Source organism: Lonchura striata, chromosome 6, assembly GCF_050655825.1.
Source record: "Lonchura striata isolate lonStrDom1 chromosome 6, ASM5065582v1, whole genome shotgun sequence".
Classification (NCBI taxonomy): Eukaryota; Metazoa; Chordata; class Aves; order Passeriformes; family Estrildidae; genus Lonchura; species Lonchura striata.
Genome location: NC_140708.1, coordinates 40006497 through 40031880, shown reverse-complemented (window position 1 = coordinate 40031880; position 25384 = coordinate 40006497). Strand labels below are relative to the sequence as shown.

Sequence of the window (25384 nt, the reverse complement as noted above, 5' to 3'; positions counted from 1 at the left end):
CAGGCAGCTGCAAACAGCTGTGATTTTGAGTTTGAGCCATGGAATGAGTTACCAACTTTGGAGGTGGAACAAGCAGTCACAAAGGGTTAGATGGGACAGTAAAAGTAGTTACAAAACAGAGGGGAAACTTTTCGTATTGTACAGGGGGGTTTTAGCACCTGTACAGGGGGGATTTTACTTTGTACATGGGGGTCAGAAGTTCTAAGATGGAGGAAAGTGGGCTGATCCTGTTCTTCCTCCTTCTTCTTCCTCACCTCCATGTTCTTGGTGATGTTGGCACTCACAAATTGGTTTGGAGTAGAAAAACACCATTTAATATAGGTAATAGGCATTGGGGGGGAAACTATAAACATATAATACGTAATATATCATATAAAAGACAGCAGCAGCTCTAAACAAAGAGAGAGAAGAAGAAGACACCAGAGAGGATGTCAGGGTGTGTGTGTGCCTCTGCCTGAGCTGGGAGCAAACCACAGCAGCCCGAGGAGAAAATCTTTGAGATAACTTGCAATAAACTGCCTTGAGACCCAACAACAGAGACTGCTGAGCCTTTCTTTGGGAGCAGGGCTGGAGGAGAGACTTTTCCAGCACACAGGACCCCAGAGCAAGCCCGGGGTTCTCACAAGAAATTCATCCAAAGCACTCTGATCTCTGTGCCGTCACAAATTTGGTCATGAAGCAGCCTGGAATTTCACTGGACAAATTTCATCATTTGACACATTAATTACCAATGTTTTACCCGACTTCTCAAAAAGCAAAATAAATGCAAAATAAACTATTAATATCTCCATTTATTCTCTTTTCTTACAGGCTAAAATTGAAAACAAATAAAAAGATATAAAACTACACATTATCCCTAAATACATTCTAGTTGATATAAATTGTGTGAGTGGAGAAAAAAAGTCTAATTCTATTTAATTTCTCTGACATTTTAACCTGAAACCCACTGGAATAGGCAGAAATTCCAGCCTTTAGGAAAAGCACGTTTGGGATTTTATCCCATTTTGCTGATTTTCAGAGCTTTTACAAATTATTGTTCCTCTCACACAAAAGAAGGAAAAAACGTGGGGGTTTGTTTTCCCCCCCATAAAATATTTGTTTTGAAGGAAATAATTTTGTTTAAATCCTGAATTCTTGTGCTACCAATAGGATTGCCCAATTTTGGATTCCAGCTCATATCAAATAAAATCCCAGGTGGAACAGCAGGGAAAACACGTGGCTGGGGCACCACTCAAGGCCATGAGCGAGGCTGGACCAGGGAATTCCACAAACAAAAAACCTGTTTTCCAATGGGAAATCCTTTTTCCCTTGGAGTTCTCCCAAACAGGATTTTGCTGTGGACATTCCCTCAATTGTCCATGGACAATTCCAGCAAATTCCTGCTGCTGCTGCCACATTCACTTGTGGTTTTGGGATCATTTTTCCCTCTCCCAGTCCCATTCCTGGTGAGCTCCCAGCGAACAGAGGTGAATTTTGGCTGTGAACTTCTGACTATTCCACTGCGTTTCTGTCAGGTTAAAATGTCAGAGAAAATAAATAGAATTAGACTTTCTTTTCTCCACTCACACAATTTATATCAACTAGAATGTATTCAGGGATAATGCGTAGTTTTATATCTTCTTATTTGTTTTCTATTTTAGCCTATAGGAAAAGACAATAAATTGAGATAGTTTATTTTGCATTCATTTGCTTTTCTGAGAATTCAGGTAAAACATTGTTGATTAATGTGTCAAACGATGAAATTTATCCAGTGAAATTCCAGGCTGCTTCATGACCAAATTTGTGACAGCACAGAGATCAGAGCGCTTTGGATGAATTTTTGTGTCTTTCTTTGTAACAGCACAGAGATCAGAGTGCTTTGGATGAATTTTTGTGTCTTTCTTTGTAACAGCACAGAGATCAGAGCGCTTTGGATGAATTTTTGTGTCTTTCTGCAGCAGGAGGGTCTAGGTCCAGACATTATGGGATGGAGGCTGAGGCTCCATGCCACGGTTCTGCTCTGGGAATGAGGCAGATGGAACCCCTGGAAATAAATCTCTTCCCTCTGTGGCCGATGTCAGCTCCAGCTCTGCCCCATAAATCAAACCCTGAGCCTTGAGAGAGCTTCCCGAGACCTTTTCCAGCTTCCTGGGGAAGGGAAGGCGAGGATTGCTCCAAATGGATGGGCCCGGGGAGACGGAGAGGAGCTAAATCTGCCTCCCCTCAGGCTGTATTTCTGGGATCCCATATGGAGCCTTGGCAGGAGCCAAGGGAAGCCTCAAGGACTCGGGATGGAGCAGGCAGGGGCAAATTAACCTGGCAAGTGCCAGGTTGTTGGAACTCAGAATGTCCCTCAGACATTTTAGGATGTTCCGGGTCCAGGTCAGAAGCATTTGAGACCCTGGCACAGCTGGAAACAGCTGTGATTTTGGGTTTGAGCCATGGAATGATTTACCAACCTTGCAGGAAGAACAAGAAGACACAAAAGTTTAGATATTAGAGTAGAAGTAGTCACAAAGTGGAGGGAAGAATTTTTGAGTGCTGTACAGGGGGTTTTGGTTTTGTACATGGGGGTCAGAGGGTTTCAGATGGATTTGGGATTTGGGCCTGCCCTGTCCTGCCTCTTTCTCCTTCCTCACCTCCATGTTCTTGGTGATGTTGGCACTCACAGGTTGGTTTAGAGTAGAAAGGCACCGTTTAACATAGGTAATAGGCATTGGGGAAAACTGTAAACATGTAACACGTAATGTACCATATAAATATAGAAAAGCACCATTTAATATAGGTAATGGGCATTGGGAAAAACTGTAAACATGTAACACGTAATGTACCATCTAAAAGATAGAAAAGCACCGTTTAATATAGGTAATAGGCACTGGGGAAAACTGTAACCATGTAACACATAATGTACCATATAAAAGAGAGCAGCAGTCCTGGGAGGGAGAGAAGAAGCAGTCGGGGTCAGAGAGGATGTCAGGGTGTGTGTGTGCCTCTGCCTGAGCTCTGAGCAAACCACAGCAGCCCAGGAGAAAATCTTTGAGATAACTTGAAATAAACTGCCTTGGGACCAAACAACAGAGACTGCTGAGTTTTCTTTGGGAGCAGGGTTGGAGGAGGGATTTTTCCAGCACATGGAACCCCAAACCAAGCCTGGGTTCCATCACCAGGTGATGCCCTGCTCACCTGCAGGCCCAAGGAGGAGGATGTGGAGCCCAAACTGGGGTGAAAAACCCCCAAGGGAAGAGGCTGGGTGCTCCCAGCTGATCCCAAATCCCACTGCAGCTTTCCAGCAGGTTTCCCACAGAATCGTGTGTTGCCTTTCTAATGACTCTTTGTTTCTTTTCTCCAAGGTTGGGATTAAATGTGTGAGAGGGAATTTCTTGTTGGGACTCAGATGTTTATTAGTTCTTGTCTCTGTCACAGTCTCACAAACCCTGAGTTCTGCAGCGCTTCAACAAACTAAAAATGGAGCCCATCTCTCTCTACAAGGCCATTTAAGGAGAAACTGTCCAATTAAGAAATGGCACCTCAATTATTTTTACTTTTAACTTAATAACCAACTACCTGTGATCTGCAATGTGCACTTTTTGTCTTTATCCAATTACACAAAACCACCCAAACCCATGGAGAAGAAGGTGAAGATGAAAAAGGACCAACCACTGGCCTAAAACTTCCATCTTGCTTTATATATATTGCTATATTCTAAAACCTTAAACTCTATGTTTTCCACCCAGTGATATCACACACTTCTACCCAAACTCCACCCCCACAGTCCCAGTTCTGCCATTCCATTTTGGAAGCTGCTCCACGGCCCCAGGTCAGTGCAGAGTTCTCCTGGGGGTCAGTGCCTGGCAGCACAGAAAGTCTGGAATTCTCAGCAGAGAATTCCCACATTTAGTGCCCAACTGGAGGAGTGAAAGCACCTTCCCTATGGACACAGGGCTAACCTGACACATTCCAGCTGGGAATTCCCTAATGTTTGATGTTTTAACCTAATTCCCGCTCTAGCCAGGCCCTGATCCCACAATTTCTTGCATGGCAGAAAAGTTCCTGGTGCTTAATGCTGTTAATATTACAGACAAAAAGACATAACAGGAGAGAGACTGGAATTCCAGCTGGAAGTAGCTGGAACTTGCCAAGTATTCAGGATAAAGCCACACTCTGTTTTGATCCAGAAATAGTATTTATTGCAGTGTTAAATAAAAAATAGTAACTTCAGAATACACCTAGCAATTTTTTTCCTTATGTGGCTACATCCTCTTTTATTCTAATATTATTATTCTGATATTAAAATAGAATTTGGATTCTAAAATAAATTCTAAATTTGTGTTCTAAATTTAAAAACAAAATGAGGAAATGAAATTAAATTTTAAAACATTTACTGGAAATCACCGGGAAAAGGCTCTGGCAGGTCACCAGGTTTCCTGGTTAAATGTCACAGAGATGTACACACAGAATGGAACAAAATAATGGGCAGTTTTACTGGGAAAACATGGAAATACTGGTATTTTTCCTCTGGGAAAATGGCAAAATGAAGGGCCCGGTTGAAGTTCTAAGTATCTCATTCAGCTTTGGACCAAAAAAAGAGAACTAACAGGTTTGGAATTGCAATTAATGTTTTAAATCCTGAGGCTGTCTCCCAGCACTCAGCACGAGGGGAAGCTGTGAGGAGTTTGAGACTCCTGAATCCATTTATTTGGGTAAACAGAACCCAGGAAAACAGATTTAATTCTGTAGGGTGGCCAAACTCTGGGGCAGGGATCTCCATCCTTGGAAGAGGAGTTTCCCCTCAGGACACAATCCTGCTTCAGGAGCATCTCCAGAGGTTCCTCCAACCCAGGTAATTCTGAGAAATTCTCCTTTTAAATCACCTGGAATCCTCTGAAATGAGGGAGTTAACAGCAGAGAAAGGATGGAGAAAACGGGGAAAACTGAGAGGGGAATGAGATTTGTGAGCCCTCACTTTCTCAGGCTCCAAGACCAAAGCTAAAAACGGGGTTTTGGGATGGTGCAAAGGAATTTCTCTGCAGATCCAGAGCAAAATAAGTCAGATAAAAATCAGGAAAGTCCAGCTGATGGCACAGAGGGGAACAAGCTCCCTCTGCCAGCAACAGCACATCCGTGTTCCCATCCTGGAGGGGTTTCTTGGTCAGGGCTGGCCTGGAGAGGACAAGGTGGAGATTTGGAGGTGTGTCCACAGCTGGCACCTGCAGGACGGGATGCCCACGCTGGCACGCTGAGATGGAGGTGGCACAGAATGCCAGGGGTTTTGGTGCATCCCATTGTTCTCACCAGGAACTGGAAAACATCCCCAGAGCCGTACTGGCAGGACACGTAAGCAGCTCTGGGAGGTGGCTTGGAAATAATGAAACAAATCGGATTTGTTGGGGCTGGGTTTGGGTTTGGATCCAGCTCTGCGGGGACTCGGGGAGTTCTGCAAACTGGATTTACCTGGATTTTGGATATTCTGCAATCAGGCGTGGCAAGCGCTAAATGAAAAAAGGAAAACCAGAAGAATTTGTGGATTATCTTCTGTGAGACGCCCTCGGGCCCAGGGAATGCCACAGAGCATCTCCTGGAAGTCCAGCTGGATCCCGAGTGAAGAGTGGCTCCGGAAGGAAGGGATGCCAGGGAATGATCTGTGTCCTCCTGCAGAACTGCCGGGTGCAGTGCAAGGACAGCAGGGTCTGACCAGGGAGGGATGGAAGCAGCTCCTCCCCTGGGCGGAGGGCTGGAGAATGGGGATTGATCAGGCTGGAGAATGGGGATTGTCCGGGCTGGAGAATCGGGATTGTCCAGGCTGGGGGAATCAGGATTGTCCCGGCTGGAGAATGGGGATTGTTCGGTTTGGAGAATGGGGATTGTCGGGGCTGGAGAATCGGGATTGTTCGGTCTGGAGAATGGGGATTGTCCGGGCTGGAGAATGGGGATTGTCCGGGCTGGAGAATGGGGATTGTTCGGTCTGGAGAATGGGGATTGTTCGGTCTGGAGAATGGGGATTGTTCGGTCTGGAGAATGGGGATTGTTCGGGCTGGAGAATGGGGATTGTCCGGGCTGGAGAATGGGAATTGTTTGGGCTGGAGAATGGGGATTGTCCGGGCTGGAGAATGGGGATTGTCCGGGCTGGAGAATGGGGATTGCTCAGCCTGGAGAAGGATCCGGGCTGAGCCGAGTGTGACCTCTCAGTGCCTGCGGGAGCTGAGAGATGGAGGAACAGAACACGGGGAATGGATTTAAACTGACAGTGGGTAGGTTTAGATGGGATTTTGGGAACTGGGAATTCCTGCCTGGCAGGGTGGGCAGCCCTGGCAGAGGTGCCAGAGCAGCTGTGGCTGCCCCTGGATCCCTGGCAGTGCCCAAGGCCAGGCTGGACCCTGGGGCTGGAGCAGCTGGGACAGTGGGAGGTGTCCCTGCCATGGCAGGGGGGCACTGGGTGGGATTTGGGGTGGCACTGGGTGGATTTGGGGTGACACTGGCTGGGATTTGGGGTGACACTGGGTGGATTTGGGGTGGCACTGGGTGGGATTTGGGGTGGCACTGGGGGGATTTGGGGTGGCACTGGGGGGTTTGGGGTGGCACTGGGTGGATTTGGGGTGGCACTGGGTGGATTTGGGGTGGCACTGGGGGGGTTTGGGGTGGCACTGGGGGGGTTTGGGGTCCCTTCCCAGTGGGGCCATTCCACGGGCCGGGCTCAGCGCTGCGCGATGGACGCGGAGCCGAACCGGCACCGCGTCCCCGACGGAACCGGGGGGGGCTCCAGGGGCGGATCGGGGTGTCGGGGGTGGATCCAGGGGAGGGTCCAGGGCGGATCCCGGGGCGGTCCCGGTTCCAGGGGCGGATCCCGGGGCGGTCTCGGTACCGTGGGGACGTTCCGGGGGTGGATCCAGGGGCGGTCCCGGTGCCGGGGCGGTGCCGGGCCGGATCCCGGGGTGGATCTCGGGATGGATCGCGGGGCGGATCCCGGGGTGGATCCCGGTTCGAGGAACGGTTCCCGGGGCGGTGCCGGGGTGGTGCCGGTTCCAGGGGCGGTTCCAGGGGCGGTGCCGGTACCGGGGGGAGGATCCGGGTGCGGTGCCGGGGCGGTGCCGGTTCAAGGGTCGGTGCCGGTTTCGGGGGCGGTACCGGGGGCAGTGCCGGGGCGGTGTCGGTACCGGGGGCAGGATCCAAGGTTCGGTACCGGGGGCGGGTCCCGGGGCGGATCCCGAGGCGGTGCCGGTCCCGGGGGACGGTGCCGGGGGCGGTGCCAGGGGCGGTGCCGGTTCCGGGGGCGGTGCCGGGGCGGATCCCGGGGCGGTGCCGGTTCCGGGGGCGGTGCCGGGGCGGATCCCGGGGCGGTGCCGGTTCCGGGGGCGGTGCCGGGGCGGATCCCGGGGCGGTGCCGGTGCCGGGGCGGATCCCGGGGCGGTGCCGGTTCCGGGGGCGGTGCCGGTACCGGGGGGAGGATCCCGGGGCGGTGCCGGTTCCAGGGGCGGTGCCGGTGCCGCCATGGCCGCGGGGCCGGTGCGGGGCCGGCGTGCGGCGCTCGGGCCGGGGGCAGCCGGGGAGCCGGAATGCGTGAGTCGGGACCGGGACCGGGACCGGGAACGGGGACGGGAATCGGGAATCGGGAATGGGGATGGGAATCGGCAATGGGGAATGGGGACGGGACCGGGACCGGGGCCGGGAACGGGAACGGGGATGGGACCGGGAACTGGACCGGGAACGGGAACGGGGATGGGAATCGGGAATGGGGATGGGAATGAGGAATTGGGATGGGACCGGGACCGGGACCCACCACGGGGCAGAGGCTCGGCCCGCTCCCGTTCCCGGTCCCGCTCCCGTTCCCGCTCCCGTTCCCGCTCCCGTTCCCGCTCCCGTTCCCGCTCCCGCTCCCATTCCCGCTCCCATTCCCGTTCCCGCTCCCGTTCCCGTTCCCGCTCCCGCTCCCGCTCCCGTTCCCGCTCCCTCTCCCGTTCCCGCTCCCGCTCTCATTCCCGCTCCCGTTCCCGGTCCCGTTCCCGCTCCCGTTCCCTCTCCCTCTCCCTCTCCCGTTCCCGGTCCGGTCCGGTCCGGTCCCGCGCCGCCCGGGCCGTGCCGCGGCTGTCGCGGGTGGTGCCGGCTCGGGACGGAGCTCAGCAGGCGTCGGGGTTTTCCTTCTTTTTTCCCGTTTTTGCGTCCTTTCTTCGCGTTTTCTCTCCCCCGTTTTCTTCCCCCTCCCCTTTTTTTAAATTTACTTTTTCCTTTTTTCCTTTTGAATTTTTCGCTTTTCTCCTTTCTTCATTTTCCTTTATTCCTTTTTAATTACTGTTTCCATTTGTTCTTTCCTTTTTTTCTTTTTCCCTTTTTTCTTTCCTTTTTTCTTTTTCCTTTTCACTTATTTTCCCTTTCTTTCCTTTCCTTTTTTTTTTCCTTTTCCCCTCCTTTCTTTCCTTCCCTTTTTTTTTTCTTTTTCCAATATTTTATTTTTCTTTTCCCTTTTCTTTCTTCCTGGTATTTTTTTATTTTCCTCTTTTTATTCCTTTTTTTTAAAGTTTTTTTCTTTCTTTTTGGCTGAAACCCTCTTTACCAGGCAGCCACACTAATTCCATCTATTTCTGCTCCAAGATGACAGAGAGGAATCAGAATCCCAGCCTGGTTTGGGTTGGAAGGTTGGGTTTTAAGGCATTTGGACTTAGAGGAATAGCAGATTCTCAAGGCCTGGAGTTTATTTTTACTCGGCCAAATTCCTTCTGGTGTGGGGCTTTGAGTCATTTTTCCATTTTCCCCCTCATCTCACACATATTCCCAGTTTGCTGCTGCACTTTGCCTTTCCCTGCAGTAAAGGAGTTCTGCAGAGGCAGGGGATATTTTCCCAGTGGGAGGCAATCTCAAGGATTTAGAGGACCTCTCCAGACTTTTATTCCATTATTCCCTTTCTTACTACAGTACATATTTCACTTTTGGATTCCCTTCCCTTCCTGATATCCTGCTTCCCTTCCTGGTGATCCCACCTCAGCTGTTTCCCTCTGATCTTCCTGGTGCATTGATCAATTTTTGGTTTTCCCTAACTTATTCCAACTTTAAATTCCATTTCTGTGCTTCAGCAGTCTGTTAGTTCTGTGCCAGCACACCTTCTTCCTGGGAAGTCACATGCTGGAGAAAGAGATGCAATATTGGGATTATTTAAATGAAGTTTATTTGAGATGGAACATCCCAAGTGTGTGAGTGGCTGGAATTCAGGCCCTAACTCAGTGTCAGTTTTGTAATTCCCATGCTTGTGTTAATTTGCTGCTGCAATTCCAAGGAGTTCTGGGATCTGGGTCACCCTCTCTTTCCATGGGCACTGTCAGGCCAGGGATGTTCTGAAGGTTTCCAGTTGGTGTTTTCCATGGATTTGCAGCTTTACCTCCCATGTCCCTGCTGCTCAGAGCAGCATTTTTGGGAATGCCTGGTCCTGGGAAGGGTCAGTGAGCACTGGGGGGGCTCAGCTCAGCCCTTGGGTTCCCAGCACATCCAAACTCCCCTGGCTCCTGGGCACAGCTCCAGGAAAAGCTGGGAAAAGCTGCCAGCATTCAGGGAAGGCACAAAACCCCTGTCCAAGGATGTTCCCATCCCTGGGATCACAAATCCAAGGCTTTTCCTTGTTTCCTGGATTTAATCACTCCTTCCACACAATTCCCCTGCTGTGCTCCCTGGCTCAGCCCCATCCTGGGGGTATATCAGAATCTGAGGTATTGATGATTCTGAGATTGTAAAAGTCTCTGTCTGTCAGCCCCACTGCCAAAGCAGAAGCCAGAATTGGTCTGTGCTGGTTTCCAGGTTGTTTATTCTGTTGATCTCTCACATGTTCTGCTGCCCTGCCCAGCTCTGTCCTGCAGGGCAGCGTGTGGGGCTCTGCCCTCAGTGGGATGTGACAAACATTAAATACCAGAAACTCCCTGGGCTGCATTTACAAGAACGTGCCAATATCTGTCACCTACGTTGGACAGTGTGTCCCCAGCCTGAACCAACAGAAAAATGCCAACACCACAGTGAGACATGGAGGGCATGAAGAAGGAGAAAAAGGACAAGGCACACCCAATTTCCTCCAGCTTGTCCCCTTTGGACCCCTCATCTAGAATCCTAAAATTTTACTTTTGCACCCATGCCACACTTAATTATTACTGATATCAAACACTCAGAGCTGGTAATTCATCCTGTGAGATTGAAAACTTTTCCATGGCCAGAGATCACAGGCAGTGTCTCTGGGGGCTCTGTCCGGGGGGTTCCTGACCCCTCCAGGGTCCCAGGGCAGCCAGAGGGAAGCTCTGGGTTCCCACAGGGGTGGAGGCTCAGGGATGGCTTTTCCCAGGGGATTTCATGGGCACAGAAGGGGGTGTGGGGTACAGAATTCCTGCTCTGCCAGTGTGAGGGGCACAGGGAAACCCAAACCTTGGGGTTCTGGCCTCATAACCCACGATTAACCTGGTGTTAATGGATGTGGCATCCCTGATTAACCTGGTGTTAATGGATTTTTAACCTGGTTTCATGGATGTGGCATCCTTGGGAGGCACAGGCAGGAAAATCCCGAGGATTTGGGTCTGTGCCTGGCACACACAGGTGAATGTTGCTTTTGGGTCTTGCAGAAGCGGGTGTGCCAGCTGCTGGACACCATTCCCCAGGAGGCTGGTGCCCAGCTCGTGGGCTGTGCCATGGACGTGGATTCCAGGCAGAAACTCCCCCCTGACTCTGTTCCCTGGGCTGCAAGGACAAAGCAGAATTCCGTGGTGAGTCCCCACTGTCCATGGCTTTGCTGCAAAATCACTTCTCAAATTCTTTATTATTTTATTATATATTTTTAATATATTATAACATTGTTATATTATATATTATAATTATTTATATTTATTATTTTGATAATAAAGCTGTAAATAATTGCCCTCTTTTTTTAAAATTTTTGATGAATTTGTGTCTGGTTTTGTTCCTCAGATTTTGGACAATCATGGGAGCAAAGGCATTTCCCAGCCCTGCCCAAGATGTGTTGCTGGAGAATCTGTAAGTGTGAGAATCTGCTTTTTGGGACAAAAAGGACTGGGAGTTGTTCCCCAGTATTAGATCCATAGAACATGAAGTTAACAACCTCCACAATTGCATTGCTCAGGAATAAAGTGTGGAAATTAAAAATAAAGGAGATGGATTCAGCATTCCAGCTGAGCACAAATTCATATTTCCAGCAGCAGTTGGAAAATCTGGAGATTCTCAACAATTCTTTCAAATTCTCTCTAAAAAGCAGAATTTGGGAAATAACTGAAAAAAAAACAATAACATAACACTTCCTCTACTTCATTTTACTTGTCCTTGATTTACTGGATCATAACAAAATATTCAGGAATCTCATTGTGCCTCCTATGTTTTCCTGTAATTGGCTATTTCCTTTCTAATGAAGAGATAAAATATTGAAAATATTGTTCCTTGCAGAGCCAATATGAGGGGAGGTGTGAGGAAATGCTAGATGTCCATAGCAAAATCTCCGATTTATGGAATCAAAGGCAAATTTTCCATCAAAGTTTCCATCAGGAGCTGTGACTGAGCAGACATTGATTGTGTTAATTTATTTCCACTCATCCCTGGAGGAAAAAAAAAAAAAGTGAATATTTGTGGTGGTGCTCAGCGATTTCAAATAAAATTTGAAAATGAAGGGCGAGGAAAAGTTTTTTTTTGCCAAGCTCCTTTGCAGTGACCTGAGATTTTCTCATTCCAGGGCCACTTCAGTCACATCCTGGGCTTCTAGAGGAGGAGAGGGGCCAGAGGAGCAGCTCTGATTCCTGCTGGGATCACAGGGTGCAGCTGGTCCTGCCCTGCCCTGCTGCCATCCGGGCACCACTGCTGCCACCCTACACCTGCCCAAAATGCTTCTGCTCCTCGGGTGCCTCAGAACTGGTCCAAAAAGGACAAGGAGAGGCTGATTTCATGTTTAGGTAAATGAGAATTTGTTTTAAAAGAACATGGAGAGGCTGATTTCATGTTTAGGTAGCTGAGAATTTGTTTTAAAAGAACATGGAGAGACTGATTTCATGTTTAGGTAAATGAGAATTTGTTTTAAAAGAACATGGAGAGGCTGATTTCATGTTTAGGTAGCTGAGAATTTGTCCAAAAGAGACAAGAAAAGGCAGATTTCATGTTTAGCTCAGAATTTGTTCATAAAGGACAAAAAAAATTTTGAGTTTAGGTAGCTCAGAATTTGTTGTTCATAAAGGGTAAGAAAAGGCAGATTTCCTGTTTAGGTAGGTCAGAAATTGTTTTAAAAGGACAAGAAAATGGTGATTCCATGTTTAGCTCAGAAGTTGCTCATAAAGGACAAGAAAATGCAGATTTCATGTTTAGGTAGCTTAGAATTTGTTTTAAAAGGACAAGAAAATGGTGATTCCCTGTTTAGCTCAGAATTTGTCTAAAAAGGACAAGAAAAGGCAGATTTCGTGTTTAGGTAGCTCAGAATTTGTTCATAAAGGACAAGAAAAGGCAGATTTCATGTTTAGGTAGCTCAGAAATTGTTTTAAAAGGACAAGAAAATGGTGATTTCATGTTTAGTCAGAATTTATTCATAAAGGACAAGGAAAGGCAGATTTCATGTTTAGGTAACTCAGAACTTGTCTAAAAAGGACAAGAAATGGCTGATTTCATGTTTAGGTAGCTCAGAATTTGTTTTATACATAAAAGTCAAAAAATTTAAGATAAAAAAATTTAAGCCTATCCTGTCCTCCCTCTTTCTTCTTCCTTACCTCCATGTTCTTAGTAATGTTGGCACTCACAAATTAGTTTAAAGTAAAAAAGCACCATTTCATATAAATAATAAACATTTAAAAGACTGTAAACATTTAACACATAATATACCATATAAAAAAATAACATCAGCCCTAAGCAAGGGAAAAAAAAAAGACAAAAAACAAACAAACAAACAAATCAAAGTATGTATGTGTCTCTACCTAAGCTGCTAGACAACCCGCAGCAGCTAAAAAAAAACCAACTCTTTTAAATAACTTAAAATAAACAACAGCAGCTCCCTGGCCTCTCCAGCTGAATAAAACCACCTTTAGCTCCTCTCACACCCCTCGTTATCCTGATTTTTTCCCCACACTGGAAGGCAGAAGCTCCTGGAGCAATTCCAAGGTGAGCTTTTCCTCTCGGATCTGCTGCCTTGCTCCGTGTTTTCCAGCAGGGCAAGGAGTGATTTCTTCTAAATCAGTCTGGCTGGAAACAAATTGGAGTTTAATTGTCTGCTCCACTGAAGGCCTTTAATAGTGCTATTTTTTTAAATAGATGTGTTTGTAATTTATTTGGGGATTTTCCAGGATCATAAAGCTGGCACAGGCTAGGGCACTGAATATTCCTTTAAAGCAGATTTGTGTCAAATCTGCAGTGTAACCACAGAGTTATTTTTGTATGCCTTGTAGAACTCTGAAATTTTGTTTTCTTGATGACAAAAAAATATATAAACTTTCTATTTCCTACTGCAGTGGTTTGTACACAGAATAACCAGAGTGATGCTTTATTTACTTGTATATAGAGAGAAAGGCCCCTGGCCTGTTTTTAATTCAGGTTTAAAGGATCTAATTCATATTTTTAACTTTGTACTTTGTAAATTGTTCCTTACAAAAGCAGAAACATTAAACACCACTTTGGCTGCAGCATGGAGTTGTCTGGTTGTGTTATTCCATGAATGGTTTGAGGAATAAAGGTAAATAAAACCTCTGATGAGGAGAAGAAATACATTATTTGTGTCATGTAAAATCTTCATAGTGGGTTTAGGTGCTCACTATTAATTTGATGGTAATTACAGGTCCACTTGGCATCTTGACTGATAAAAAAAGAGGGAAATCAAAATATTGGGATAAGTGGGGTTTAAAGGCAACCTGGATCTGAGAAGGCAAAACTTATGTGTTGAAATGAATACAGTTAATATATTTAAATTTATTTTTGTTTATTTTAAGCACAATAATTTATTGACTAGATTTAAAATCCGTGGTGTTTATGTCTAAATTAGTTACTTAAAACCTCCTGGGAGCGTGGTGTGATACCCAGTGTTAGCAGATGCAGTCACACATAAATAACTCTGCCTTTGCCTCGATTACTGCAGCTAATTATCCAATTAACACTCACACTGGGCATTTCCTCCCACATCCAGCTTCCACTCGGGGTCCCAGCGTGGCCACGCTGGGGCTTGGTGCTCTGAGCAGGGGCAGGGCTGGGGTTTTGGGCAGAGGGGTTTTTTTGGGAGCCTGCAGAGCTGCTCCTGCTCTTCTCCCCGTCCCCAGGGCCTTGGCCAGCAGCTGCCCCAGCCTGGGGACACCAGGACTGAGCCATCCCTCTCCCTCCTGAGTTCTTCCCAACTCTCTTCAAGGAAGCAAAAACCAAAAAGCAGTGCCCACAATGTTTAAACACAGAGAAAAATAAAAAATCCCAGGAAGATGCAACAGAGTCACGGAATTGTTCAGCTTGGAAAAGCCTCTGAGTCCTTCGAGTCCAGCCCTGCCTAGGCCACCACTGCCCTGTCCCCAAGTGCCACATCCCCAGGGCTGTGAAATCCCTGCAGGCATGGGGGCTCCAGCCTTTTCCAGGAAGGAATTTTCCCAATACCCATCCTGAATCTCCCCTGGCACAGCTTGAGGCTGTTTCCTGCCAGAATTCCAGCCTGCTTTGGGCTGGAAGGGACCCCAAATCCCACCCAGTGCCACCCCTGCCATGGCAGGGACCCCTCCCACTGCCCCAGGGTGTTCCAGCCTGGCCTTGGGCACTGCTGGGGGGATATTCTGGTGTGACTGTGGTGGGGATATTTTGGTGAGATTAAGGTGGGGATATTTTGGTGTGATTATGATGAGGATATTTTGGTGAGATTATGGTGGGAATAGTTTGGTGTTATTGATTATGGCGGGGGATAGTTTGGTGTGATTGAGTATGGTGGGGATATTTTGGTGTGATTCCGGTGGGGATATTTTGTGAGATTATGGTAGGGATATTTTGGTGTGACTATGGTGAGGATATTTTTGTGTGATTGATTTTGGTGGGGATATTTTGGTGTGATTGATTATGGTGGGGGATATTTTGGTACGATTATGGTAAGGGATATTTTGGTGTGATTGATTATGGTGAGGGATATTTTGGTGTGATTATGGGGAGATATTCTGGTGTGATTATGGTAGGGATATTTTGGTGTGACTATGGTGAGGATATTTTGGTGTGATTGATTTTGGTGGGGATATTTTGGTGTGATTGATTATGGTGGGGGATATTTTGGTATGATTATGGTAAGGGATATTTTGGTGTGATTGATTATGGTGAGGGATATTTTGGTGGGATTATTTTGGGGATACTTTGGTGTGATTGATTATGCTGGGGTATATTTTGGTGTGATTATGGTGGGGATATTTTGGTGGGATTATTGTGGGAATAGTTTGGTGTTATTGATTATAGCAGGGGATAGTTTGGTGTGATTATGGTAAGGGATATTTTGGTGTGATTGATTATGGTGGGGGATATTTTGGTGTGATTGATTATGATGGGGATATTTTGGTGTGACTAAGGTGGGGATATTTTGGTGTGATTATGGTGGGAATAGTTTGGTGTTATTGATTATGGCGGGGGATATTTTGGTGTGATTCTGGTGGGAATAGTTTGGTGTGATTATGGTAAGGGATATTTTGGTGTGATTGATTATGGTGGGAGATATTTTGGTGTGATTATGGTGGGAATAGTTTGGTGTGATTATGGTGTTGTTACTGCAACAATCCCGAAATTGCTGCGTGATATTTGCTTGCAACACAGGGTGTCATTCATGAGTTATACATAAATGGCAGCTTTACATATTTAAAAGGAACATGGACTGCTTCATATCTGAAGTATGGTTCCCAGGGGAGAACACCACCATTTGATCTATTTTTGATTAAAATGTAAAAATTAAAAATTAAATCAAATGGTAGACAAATTCCTCGGGGAAAACATACTTCAGTTATGAAGTATTCCCCGTAGTAACCTTGAGAATCTTACAGCTGTATTGTCTCATCTGTAGGTGGTCTTTTTATGTCTCACATAATTAAAATGAATTGCTGGTAGAGAACCCCTACTACTGCATACAGATTTATGAACCTGGAGGCACCTCCACTGCCAGACAAACAGGGACAGCCACGCTCCCTGTGCAGCTGTGCCGAGGCCAGGCAGCCTCTGGAATTGGGGATTTGTGGGAATCAAGGCAGGGATGCAGCGAGCGTGCTGGAAAGCCAGGGAAGAGCAGGGGCTGGGGAAGGAGCAGCCAGGATCCCCCAGGTGGGACAGGAGCTCCCAGACCCCTGGGTCCACCCTGTCACTGCCCCATCCCCACCCTGTCCCCAGCTCCGAGTGCCACCTCCAGGGATGGGATCCAACCCTCCTGGGCAGTTCCAGTTCCTGAGCCCCTTTCCATGGGGAAATTCCTGCTGGTTCCACCCTGAGCCTGCCCTGCCCAGCCTGGGGCCATTCCCTCTCCTACTGTCCCTGTGCCCTGGGATGATCCCAAATCCCCCCGGCTGTCCCCTCCTGGCAGGAGCTGTGAGAGCCACAAGGTCCCCCTGATCCCCCTTTGCTCCAGGCTGAGCCCCCTCAGCTCCCTCAGGAGTTCCCAGCCCATTCCCATCTCCTTCAGGAGTTCCCAGCCCATTCCCATCTCCTTCAGGAGTTCCCAGCCCATTCCCATCTCCCTCAGGAGTTCCCAGCCCCTTCCCAGATCCCTCAGGAGTTCCCAGCCCCTTCCCAGCTCCCTCAGGAGTTCCCAGCCCCTTCCCAAATCCCTCAGGAGTTCTCCAGCCCATTCCCAGCTCCCTCAGGAGTTCTCCAGCCCCTTCCCAAATCCCTCAGGATTCTCCAGCCCATTCCCATCTCCATTCCCTGCCCTGGCCACACTCCAGCCCCTCCAGGGCTCTCCTGCAGTGAGACCCAGAGCTGGACCGAGCCCTCGAGGTCCCTGTGGTGGCACAGGGTGACAATCCCTGCCCTGCTCCTGCTGCCACAGGACTCAGCGTTTCAAATATCTGAGGAACCCTTGCTGTACTAAACAATGGCTAAATGTCACCAGAACATGATTGTGAAATTGGATTTCCCAGGAAAATGTGCTCTACACAGTCTAATGCAACTTATTTCTAGCAAGCTGCTTTATCAGGCTGCCTTGGAATATGGGAATGTATATTTGATAAGATTAGGGAATCGTGGGGATCAGGAAAAATAAGACTCTAGACTTTGCATTCCCATTTCCACCCAGCTGAAGGACAAACATGTCATTTATTTTGTGTTTGGTTGTGATTCTCATGGTCCTGGTAATGTACCCACAGCAGTGGCTTGTGACTGTGCATCCTGCTCAAGCTGTGACTAAAACTTCCCTAATAACATTTCCGTAAAAAAAGAAGGGTATGGAAGCGAAATGCTTGGATTTATAGAGAAAACAAAACAATTCTAACAATAAAAGTATCGAGTCGATGAGTTCTGCAGTGCCTTGCAGAAACATTTTGTAATAAGCAGCAGGAGTGCTCAAATTTCAGAGTAACACTTGAAAGGAAATGTCTCTGATCTTTGAGTTTCCTTGGAGAGGGGAGTTTTTAATGCATAATCAGACTAAAATCCTCCTGTAATTGCATGAAGCGGGAGTGCTGGGGGTGGTAGGGAATCCTGGCTTGGGGAATCAGGGGTGTCACTGCAGGACACGTGAAAACACGATGTGAGCCGCTGCTATTGCAAAGGTGGAAAAGGGGAAGTTTATTTTCTGACTCCAGCATTTCTACTTTTCCAAAAGTGGATTGGAGGGTGAAGGTGCCACCTCTCCAATGACATTGGACAAACCACCAGTACATCCAATTTCTCCGCCTCTATGGAGGAATGGTAAATAATATAGATTGTTTACAGAAAGTTGGGTGAGAAAGTTCTCTACAAGAATGTAAACTCAGAAGAAGGCTTCAGAAAATCCTAAGAATCAGGGCGACAGGGGTGCGAGGTGTTCCTGGAGCAGCAAGATGAGGGAGGCCTCCCTCGGTGCACATGGTGTATGGTAGGTGTTTATTTCAGCTTCCCAGGCACAATTATTGGCATTCAGCAGTCAGCATGCGAGCACACACCTCAGCTTCACTATGATTGTCTAAAGCTCCTTGTTCACACACCTTTTTCTGCCTTGTTGGCAGCACATCCTCCCCACAACTGCTCCACAGCTTCCTCCCCCCTCAAGGACACGGTGACCTCCACTCCACGCACACTGGACCACCCCTCAGAAGGTCCACGACCACCCCGTGGCCTCCTGCCTCAGAAATTCCTCTACAGCTTCTTTTTGCACCAGCCAGGCCCTGTCTAGGGTCTGTAGAAGGAATTACTTCAGGCAATGAGACAAAACAACCTAAGAGAACGATCCCAATCACGAGCACGAGATTGATAGTGATTCCTTGCTTGGCTAATTCCTTCAACCAGTTTGGTATCTCTAGGCTCTCAGCCACTCATCCAAGGGGGAATGGTAGACCTGCAGGCATTTGAGCTCCTCCAAGGGGGAATGGCAGACCTGCAGGCGTTTGAACTCCTCCAAGGGGGAATGGCAGACCCGCAGGTGTTTGAAGTTATTGGTAAGGTCCTGGAGTTTCTTACGTATGGATTTGGAGTGGTCAGAGAGATTCATGCAGCACATGCCCCCAGAGTCTCACAGCCGTGTCCATGGGCTGGCAGTAAGAAGTCTGTGGCCCCTGTTCTGTGACACGGGGTGGTGGATGCTGTTGACATCAGCGGTGAGCTCATTAAGCACGGCGGATGTGATATTAATTTGCTTTCCCACCCAACGTGCCAGTCGCCCTAATTGCTCTCCCTAGCAGCTCTGCTGTCACCTCTGGCCACTGATGGCTCTGAGCAGGCACCGTGGTCTCTGATGAGTGAAATTCTGTCAGGACTTGTCCACCCAGTTCCTGTTGTACTTCCTTCCCCTTTCCACTTGTTCCAAGCCCAGCCATGCTCCAGCTCCATCCAGCTCCTTGGGAAGCTTTTCCCCCTCAAAACATTAACATTTCCCTCCTAATTACATGGAATCCCAAATTGGTTTGGGTGGGAAGGGACCTCAAAACCCCTCCATTCCCACTCCTGCCGTGGCAGGGACGCCTTCCTCTGTCCCAGGCTGCTCCAACCTGACCTTGGACACTTCCAGGGATCCAGGAACAGCCACAGTTTGAACCCTAATTTATTAATTAGGCCTTAATTAATAAAGACATGTCAGCACACCTCTCCTTTTGCCAGTGGTGCCCTAAGCCCTGGGAATAACAAGAGTTGAGTGGAATGTGAATATTCCAGCAGGGCAGAGCACAGCTGAATTCACACAGTTAAAATCCTCTCAGATCCCCCCCCAAGCCTCCCTCTGCTCGTGAGCACCTTCCTGAGCACCAGCCTTCATCCTCACCACCCTCATCGTCACAGGCACGAGGAGAGGGGCAGGAGTCCATCTCCAACCCCTCAGCACTCCCTGCACTAACAGGATGCTGCTTTCTTTGAGTCCTGAACATAAAGAAGCCTTTAAATAAAAGTTAAGTTCTCTGAACTCAACACCTCCCAGCCAGTGCCAGGTGCCTCAGTCCCTGACTCAGTAGCTCAGCAAGGAAAGAGCCTGGGAAGCTTTAAAATGTGCATTTCTGGGCAAAGCTGAGAAGGGAAAGAATTCTGAGTAATTTTTAAAAGAGTTTGTAAAAAAAGGGAAATAGCTGGTGTGAGTTACTTGGTGAAGGGAGACTTTCACAGAAGATTGGGTAGGTTAGGGTAGCTAGTAAATAACATTCTTGAATTTATGGCCAGGGTTACATCACTTGTGCTGAGCATCGTTCCAGTTCTGGTAAAAGCTGAGTCACAAAATCCTGCCCTGTCCAAACTTTGCTTTCTCAGTCCCTGTGTGCAGCAAATCACTTCCCCAGGCTGGGACGGTTACTTTAGGGAAGGGGAGAGAAGATTTTCTCTGCCATTCCTTGACCCCAGTGTGGCTCTGAGCAGTGGGCTGGGCTGGGTTCAGTGCCAGCTCTTACAGCAGGGGATTTGGGAGATTTGTTGCTCTGCTTGGCGTGAGGGAATGCTCCTGGAGCAGCTTTTGGGTTAAGGACCTGACGTCCTTGGGGGGATCCTCCTGAGCCCTTGGCGCCCACTGAGAGCACACCACACTTGGGATAAAATCCTGGAATGGTTTGGGTGGGAAGAGACCCAAAATCCCACCCAGTGCCACCCTGCCATGGCAGGGACACCTCCCACTGCCCCAGGTGCTCCCAGCCTGGCCTTGGGCACTGCCAGGGATCCAGGGACAGCCCAGTTTGTGTGCTGAAAATTCCTCCTTGATGTGAGGGGTGGGAAATTGCTGCAGAAATGGGCAGTGGGTTGAAATAAAGCTCTGCTGGCTGAGAGGCTTGTTTGCAAGGAGCAGAGCAGTGAGTTCATGCAGGGGCAATCCTTCAGGGCACTGCCACAAACACAGTACCAGAGCGGAAAGGAATTATTATTTCCATGGCTTTATGCTGAAAAAAAAAAAAAATCTGGTTTTACCCTCATTACATCCTCAGCAATTCAGGTGCAGCAAAGTCTGAGCATGAAGGGAAAGCCGGACAGCAGAAATTCTGTGGAATTTGTGTCCTTCAGCTGAAGGAGGGCAGGGTTAGATGGGATTTTGGGAAGGAATTGTTCCCTGGCAGGGTGGGCAGCCCTGGCACAGGGTGCCCAGAGCAGCTGTGGCTGCCCCTGGATCCCTGGCAGTGCCCAAGGCCAGGCTGGACACTGGGGCTGGAGCAGCTGGGACAGTGGGAGGTGTCCCTGCTGTGGCAGGAGTGGAAAAAGATGAGCTTTGAGGTCCTTTCCAACCCAAACCAGGCTGGAATTTTATGAATTTCAGAGTAACTGGGCCTAAGAAAAGGATCTGTGTGGAGCTGCCCTCACCCTGTGATTGGGACTGACTCAAACACAAAACTTCCCTTCTAGAGTAACAGTGGCAGGTAAAGGGAGCTCCGTGGCTTTTCAGGTTTATAAGAGCAGATGATTCAACAGCAGGATGAATAAATAATGAAGGAAAGTGAGATTATAAATTGTACTTCCTCATTTGAAAGGCCTCGTCTCCTGATTCATCATTATAAATGTGTAACAAACTTCAGGTCATTTACAAAATAATAGAACGCTTTAAGATTACCCTTAGCTTTATGTAAATGTAATTTTAATATTCTATCTTCATTAATTATCTAATCTTGGGAGCAAATAAACTCCTGACACAATTCTGTAGCTATTTTGCCAGCAGGATTTCCTTTGAAGTCGGTGGCGGTTATAAGAGGAAGTGGATGACAGGACTGAGCCTCACCAGCACTTTCAGAAGAAAAGGAACTTAAACAGTAGCTGAAAATCCAGACTTCCTATGGGCACAGAGCTATTCCTGCACTGCCACACGTTCATTAGTGCCAGAAAAGTGGCATTTTATTCCCGCTGCTGCTGTTCCAGAAGCGTGGAAGGGGTTTGCTCCCACCTCCTCCCAGTCCTGCTCTCCTCCCTTGGCTCCCAGCGCAGAGCCTGGCCCCGAATGAAGGCCCAGCGGGGTTCAGGGAGCTGCAGCTGAACCTGCTGGGTCTCTGTCGCTGTGTTTTCTCTCTAAAGCAGCTTTGTACCTCATCGTTTCGGCAGGTGGGGCTGGGTAAGCTCTGCGGAGCAGCGTGAGCATCACCACAGACGTGACAGAATCCCAGAGCGGTTTGAGTGGAAAAGGGCCTTAAATCCCACCCTGCCCTGGCAGGGACATCTCACTGTCCCAGCTGCTCCAGCCCCATCCATCCAGGCATTGGGTGTCTGGAGCCAGGGAAGCCTGTGCAGGATCCCGCTCGTACCCTCCTCCCTGTCCCATCCCTGTGGTAATGCAGCCTGGATCTTTTCCACCTTAGCTGGAATTTCACCCAGCTCGACGCATATAAATGCTCATATTAAAAGGAATTCATTAATAACTTACATTTAGTTTCTTCAGAGCAGCAAGAGCAAAATCAGTGCATGGGACAGGAGAGTGCTGGGTTCAGAATCCCCACCTGGGCTGTTTCTGCTCCCCTCAGAGCTCCTTGGCCAACACAACAAAATCCAAGTGTGAGCCTGGCATTCTGCAAGCCCAGAGCTGCTCATTCCACCCCCGGGCTGCTCCGTGCAAGGGAGGGATGGATGTTCCAGGCTATCACTGTTGTTAATAATCCCTTCCATGCCTGTCGATTATTTCAGTAATTCCTGCTCCTAAAAAGACTACTGAGAATGGTTACAAATGTGTCTTGGTTTTGAGTGTCTGTTTTCCCGGCCAGTAGCAGATGCTGAATTCCTTGACTTTGTTTAACAATATAAATAATGTTCAATGTGCTTTCCTGAGGCCTGGGCTGACCCCAGAAGCATCAACTCAATAACACAACACTGATAAACTCACCTGCAAACTAAACCTTAAACTTGCAAATTAAACCTTATTTGCATACCAAAAAACCACGTCCAAAGGGCATTAAGGGCCAGATTCTGTTCTCTGGGAGAGCTGCAGGCAGCAGTTGCTGTGACCAGGGGAGTGGGCAGCACCCACGGCTCTGCCCATCCCTCGCCGTGCCCGGGGCTGGGCAGCGCTGCCCACCCCCCAAATCCCCACTGCCACCACTCCTCCCGGGCAGGTGCGTGGCACCAGTTAGGAAATGCCATTATTTAAGGAGCACGCTGTGAGTGAGCACACAGCCGGGCCGGGGCTGGGCGAGGTGACCACCCCGGAGTGTCCTGGAGCAGCGTCCAGCAGCCCAGGGATGCAGGGCCGGAGGGTGTCCGGGGGATGGACCGCACTGCCAGGCTGTGCCAGGCTGTGCCAGGCTGTGCCAGGCTGTGCCAGGCTGTGCCAGGCTGCTCCCGGCTGTGCTGCCCAGGCAGTAACTCATCGCTGCCGCCGCAGGAAGGAGCTCCAGCACCGCTGGTGGAGCAGCGCCCGGCGCTGCGGCTGCCGGGGCTCGCACCCACCGCTCGGCGTGCTCCATCCCTCCCGAACCAGCCCAGAGCCAGCCCAGCACCCTGAACAATCCTGAACCAGCCCAGCACCCAGAACAATCCTGAACCAGCTCAGCACCCAGAACAATCCTGAACCAGCCCAGAGCCCAGAACAATCCTGAACCAGAACCAGCTCAGCACCCAGAACAATCCTGAACCAGCCCAAAACCAGCCCAGCACCCAGAACAATCCTGAACCAGCCCAGAGCCAGCTCAGCACCCTGAACAATCCTGAACCAGCCCAGCACCCAGAACAATCCTGAACCAGCCCAGAGCCAGCCCAGCACCCAGAACAATCCTGAACCAGCCCAGCACCCAGAACAATCCTGAACCAGAACCAGCTCAGCACCCAGAACAATCCTGAACCAGAACCAGCCCAGCACCCAGAACAATCCTGAACCAGCTCAGAGCCAGCCCAGCACCCAGAACAATCCTGAACAATCCTGAACCAGCTCAGCACCCAGAACAATCCTGAACCAGCCCAGAGCCAGCCCAGCACCCTGAACAATCCTGAACCAGCTCAGCACCCAGAACAATCCTGAACCAGCCCAGAGCCAGCCCAGCACCCAGAACAATCCTGAACCAGCTCAGCACCCAGAACAATCCTGAACCAGCCCAGAACCAGCTCAGCACCCAGAACAATCCTGAACCAGCCCAGAGCCAAGGACACGCTGCAGCTCCAGCCCCAAAAAGTGCAACCAGCAGGAATGGAGGAGAGCAGCCTGGGAGGGTGGGACTGCAGCACCTGGGGCTGGAATTGGGCACTGAGCCCGATGTGGGAATGGAGCAGAACTGATAAAAGTGTGAGAGCTCCTGGGCCGGGCTCCTGCAGGGCCCAGGGTGTGTCCTGGGAGGGCTTTTCATCAATCCCTGCTTCGTTCTGTGCCCGTGCCCAGCCCCTGGCACGGGGAGCTCCCGGGCATCACCTTCTCCCGAGCATCCCTTCCCCACAGTGCAGAGGTCCTGCAGGGAGCTGGGCCCCCTCCTGTCCCCACAGCCAGGGGATGCACAGAGAGGGATGGACAGAGGGGATGGACAGAGGAGATGGACAGAGGAGATGGACAGAGGGGATGCACAGAGGAGATGGACAGAGAGGGATGGAGAGAGAGGGATGGACAGAGAGGGATGGACAGAGGGGATGGACAGAGAGGGATGGACAGAGGGGATGGACAGAGGGGATGGACAGAGAGGGATGGACAGAGGGGATGGACAGAGAGGGATGGACAGAGGGGATGGACAGAGGGGATGGACAGAGAGGGATGGACAGAGGGGATGGACAGAGAGGGATGGACAGAGAGGGATGGACAGAGGGGATGGACAGAGGGGATGGACAGAGAGGGATGGACAGAGGGGATGGACAGAGAGGGATGGACAGAGAGGGATGGACAGAGGGGATGGACAGAGGGGATGGACAGCATGCCCTCCCGTTCCCACAGTGAGGGAATGGACAGGATGGACAGCATGGATGGGATGGACAGCATGGATGGGATGGACAGCATGGATGGGATGGACAGCATGCAGATCAGGGTTGCAGAACCTTGTCTGCTCCAAACCTCGTTCCTAGGCTGCCTGTGAGTGCCCCAGTGTGTCTCACTCCAGGATTTGCAATTCTGAGCCAGTCTGAAGAAGACATAATGTTCTGTTTTATCTGCAGGGAGAGCTCCCAGTGTAACCTTTGCAGCAGCAGCAGCAGATCAGCTCAGGTATTGATCGACCCTTCAGAAAGCCAGGGGTGTTCCTGACCTGGCTCCGTCCTCACCTGGGCTGCTGCCAGGTGGCTGAACTGTAACTCACACAATCTCCAGGTTGGGAGAGACCTCCAGAATCAGCGAGTCCAACCCAGCCCCACACCTCAACTCAGCCCTGGCACCCAGTGCCACATCCAGGCTTTGGTAAGCACACCCAGGGATGGTGACCCCACCTCCTCCCTGGGCAGAACATTCCAGAATTCCCTAAATCCACAGGAGAGGGAGCAGAGGCCCCTCGGAGCAGCAGCAGCTGGGCTGGAATCAGCTCCATGAGCTCCTGAGAGCCATTTGGCCCAGTGGTAACTCAGCTCCTGCTCTCTGTGGGTATTCTCCTCTGGGAACATCCACAGAGCCCAGCCTGGGGGGCAGGGGCCCCAAAACCCACCCCAGCCCATCCTGGAACCAGCTTGGCCAGCAGGACTTCTCAGAAGTGGAAGGGGATACATTTAATTTAATTTAATTTAATTTAAATTTAATTAAATTAATTTGTGGGTGCTCTAAGGGGTCCCACTGTGCTTCCCCTCCCTGTTGCCCAGGGTTCCACTGAATCCCAGAATCCCAGAGTGGTTTGGGTGGGAAGGGACCTTAAATCCCACCCAGAGCCACCCCTGCCATGCCCAGGGACACTTCCCCCGTCCCAGCCCAGCCCTGCCCAAGCTGGATTTGGACTCCTGTCCTTGC

At 49.4% G+C, this 25384-nt stretch overlaps 1 protein-coding gene across 3 annotated transcripts; it reads left to right on the top strand.

Annotated features, from left to right (window-relative positions):
* Positions 1–7449: 7449 nt before the first annotated feature.
* Positions 7450–13604, top strand: C6H10orf143 (chromosome 6 C10orf143 homolog). 3 transcript variants are annotated; one of them, XR_014956205.1, is made up of 5 exons: positions 7450–7533; positions 10563–10703; positions 10906–10971; positions 11678–11946; positions 12051–13604. XR_014956205.1 is itself a non-coding variant. In XM_085583016.1 (5 exons), the coding sequence occupies exons 2-5, from the start codon at positions 10082–10084 to the stop codon at positions 11705–11707; spliced, it is 279 nt and encodes a 92-aa protein (XP_085439142.1). In that variant the 5' UTR covers positions 7450–7533; positions 9803–10081; the 3' UTR covers positions 11708–13604. The 3 variants fall into 3 exon arrangements, 2 of the variants coding, with proteins under 2 accessions (XP_085439142.1, XP_077640874.2); XM_085583016.1 differs by adding an exon at positions 9803–10123 and having other exon boundaries at positions 11678–13604; XM_077784748.2 differs by having other exon boundaries at positions 11678–13604.
* The last annotated feature ends 11780 nt before the right edge of the window (positions 13605–25384 follow it).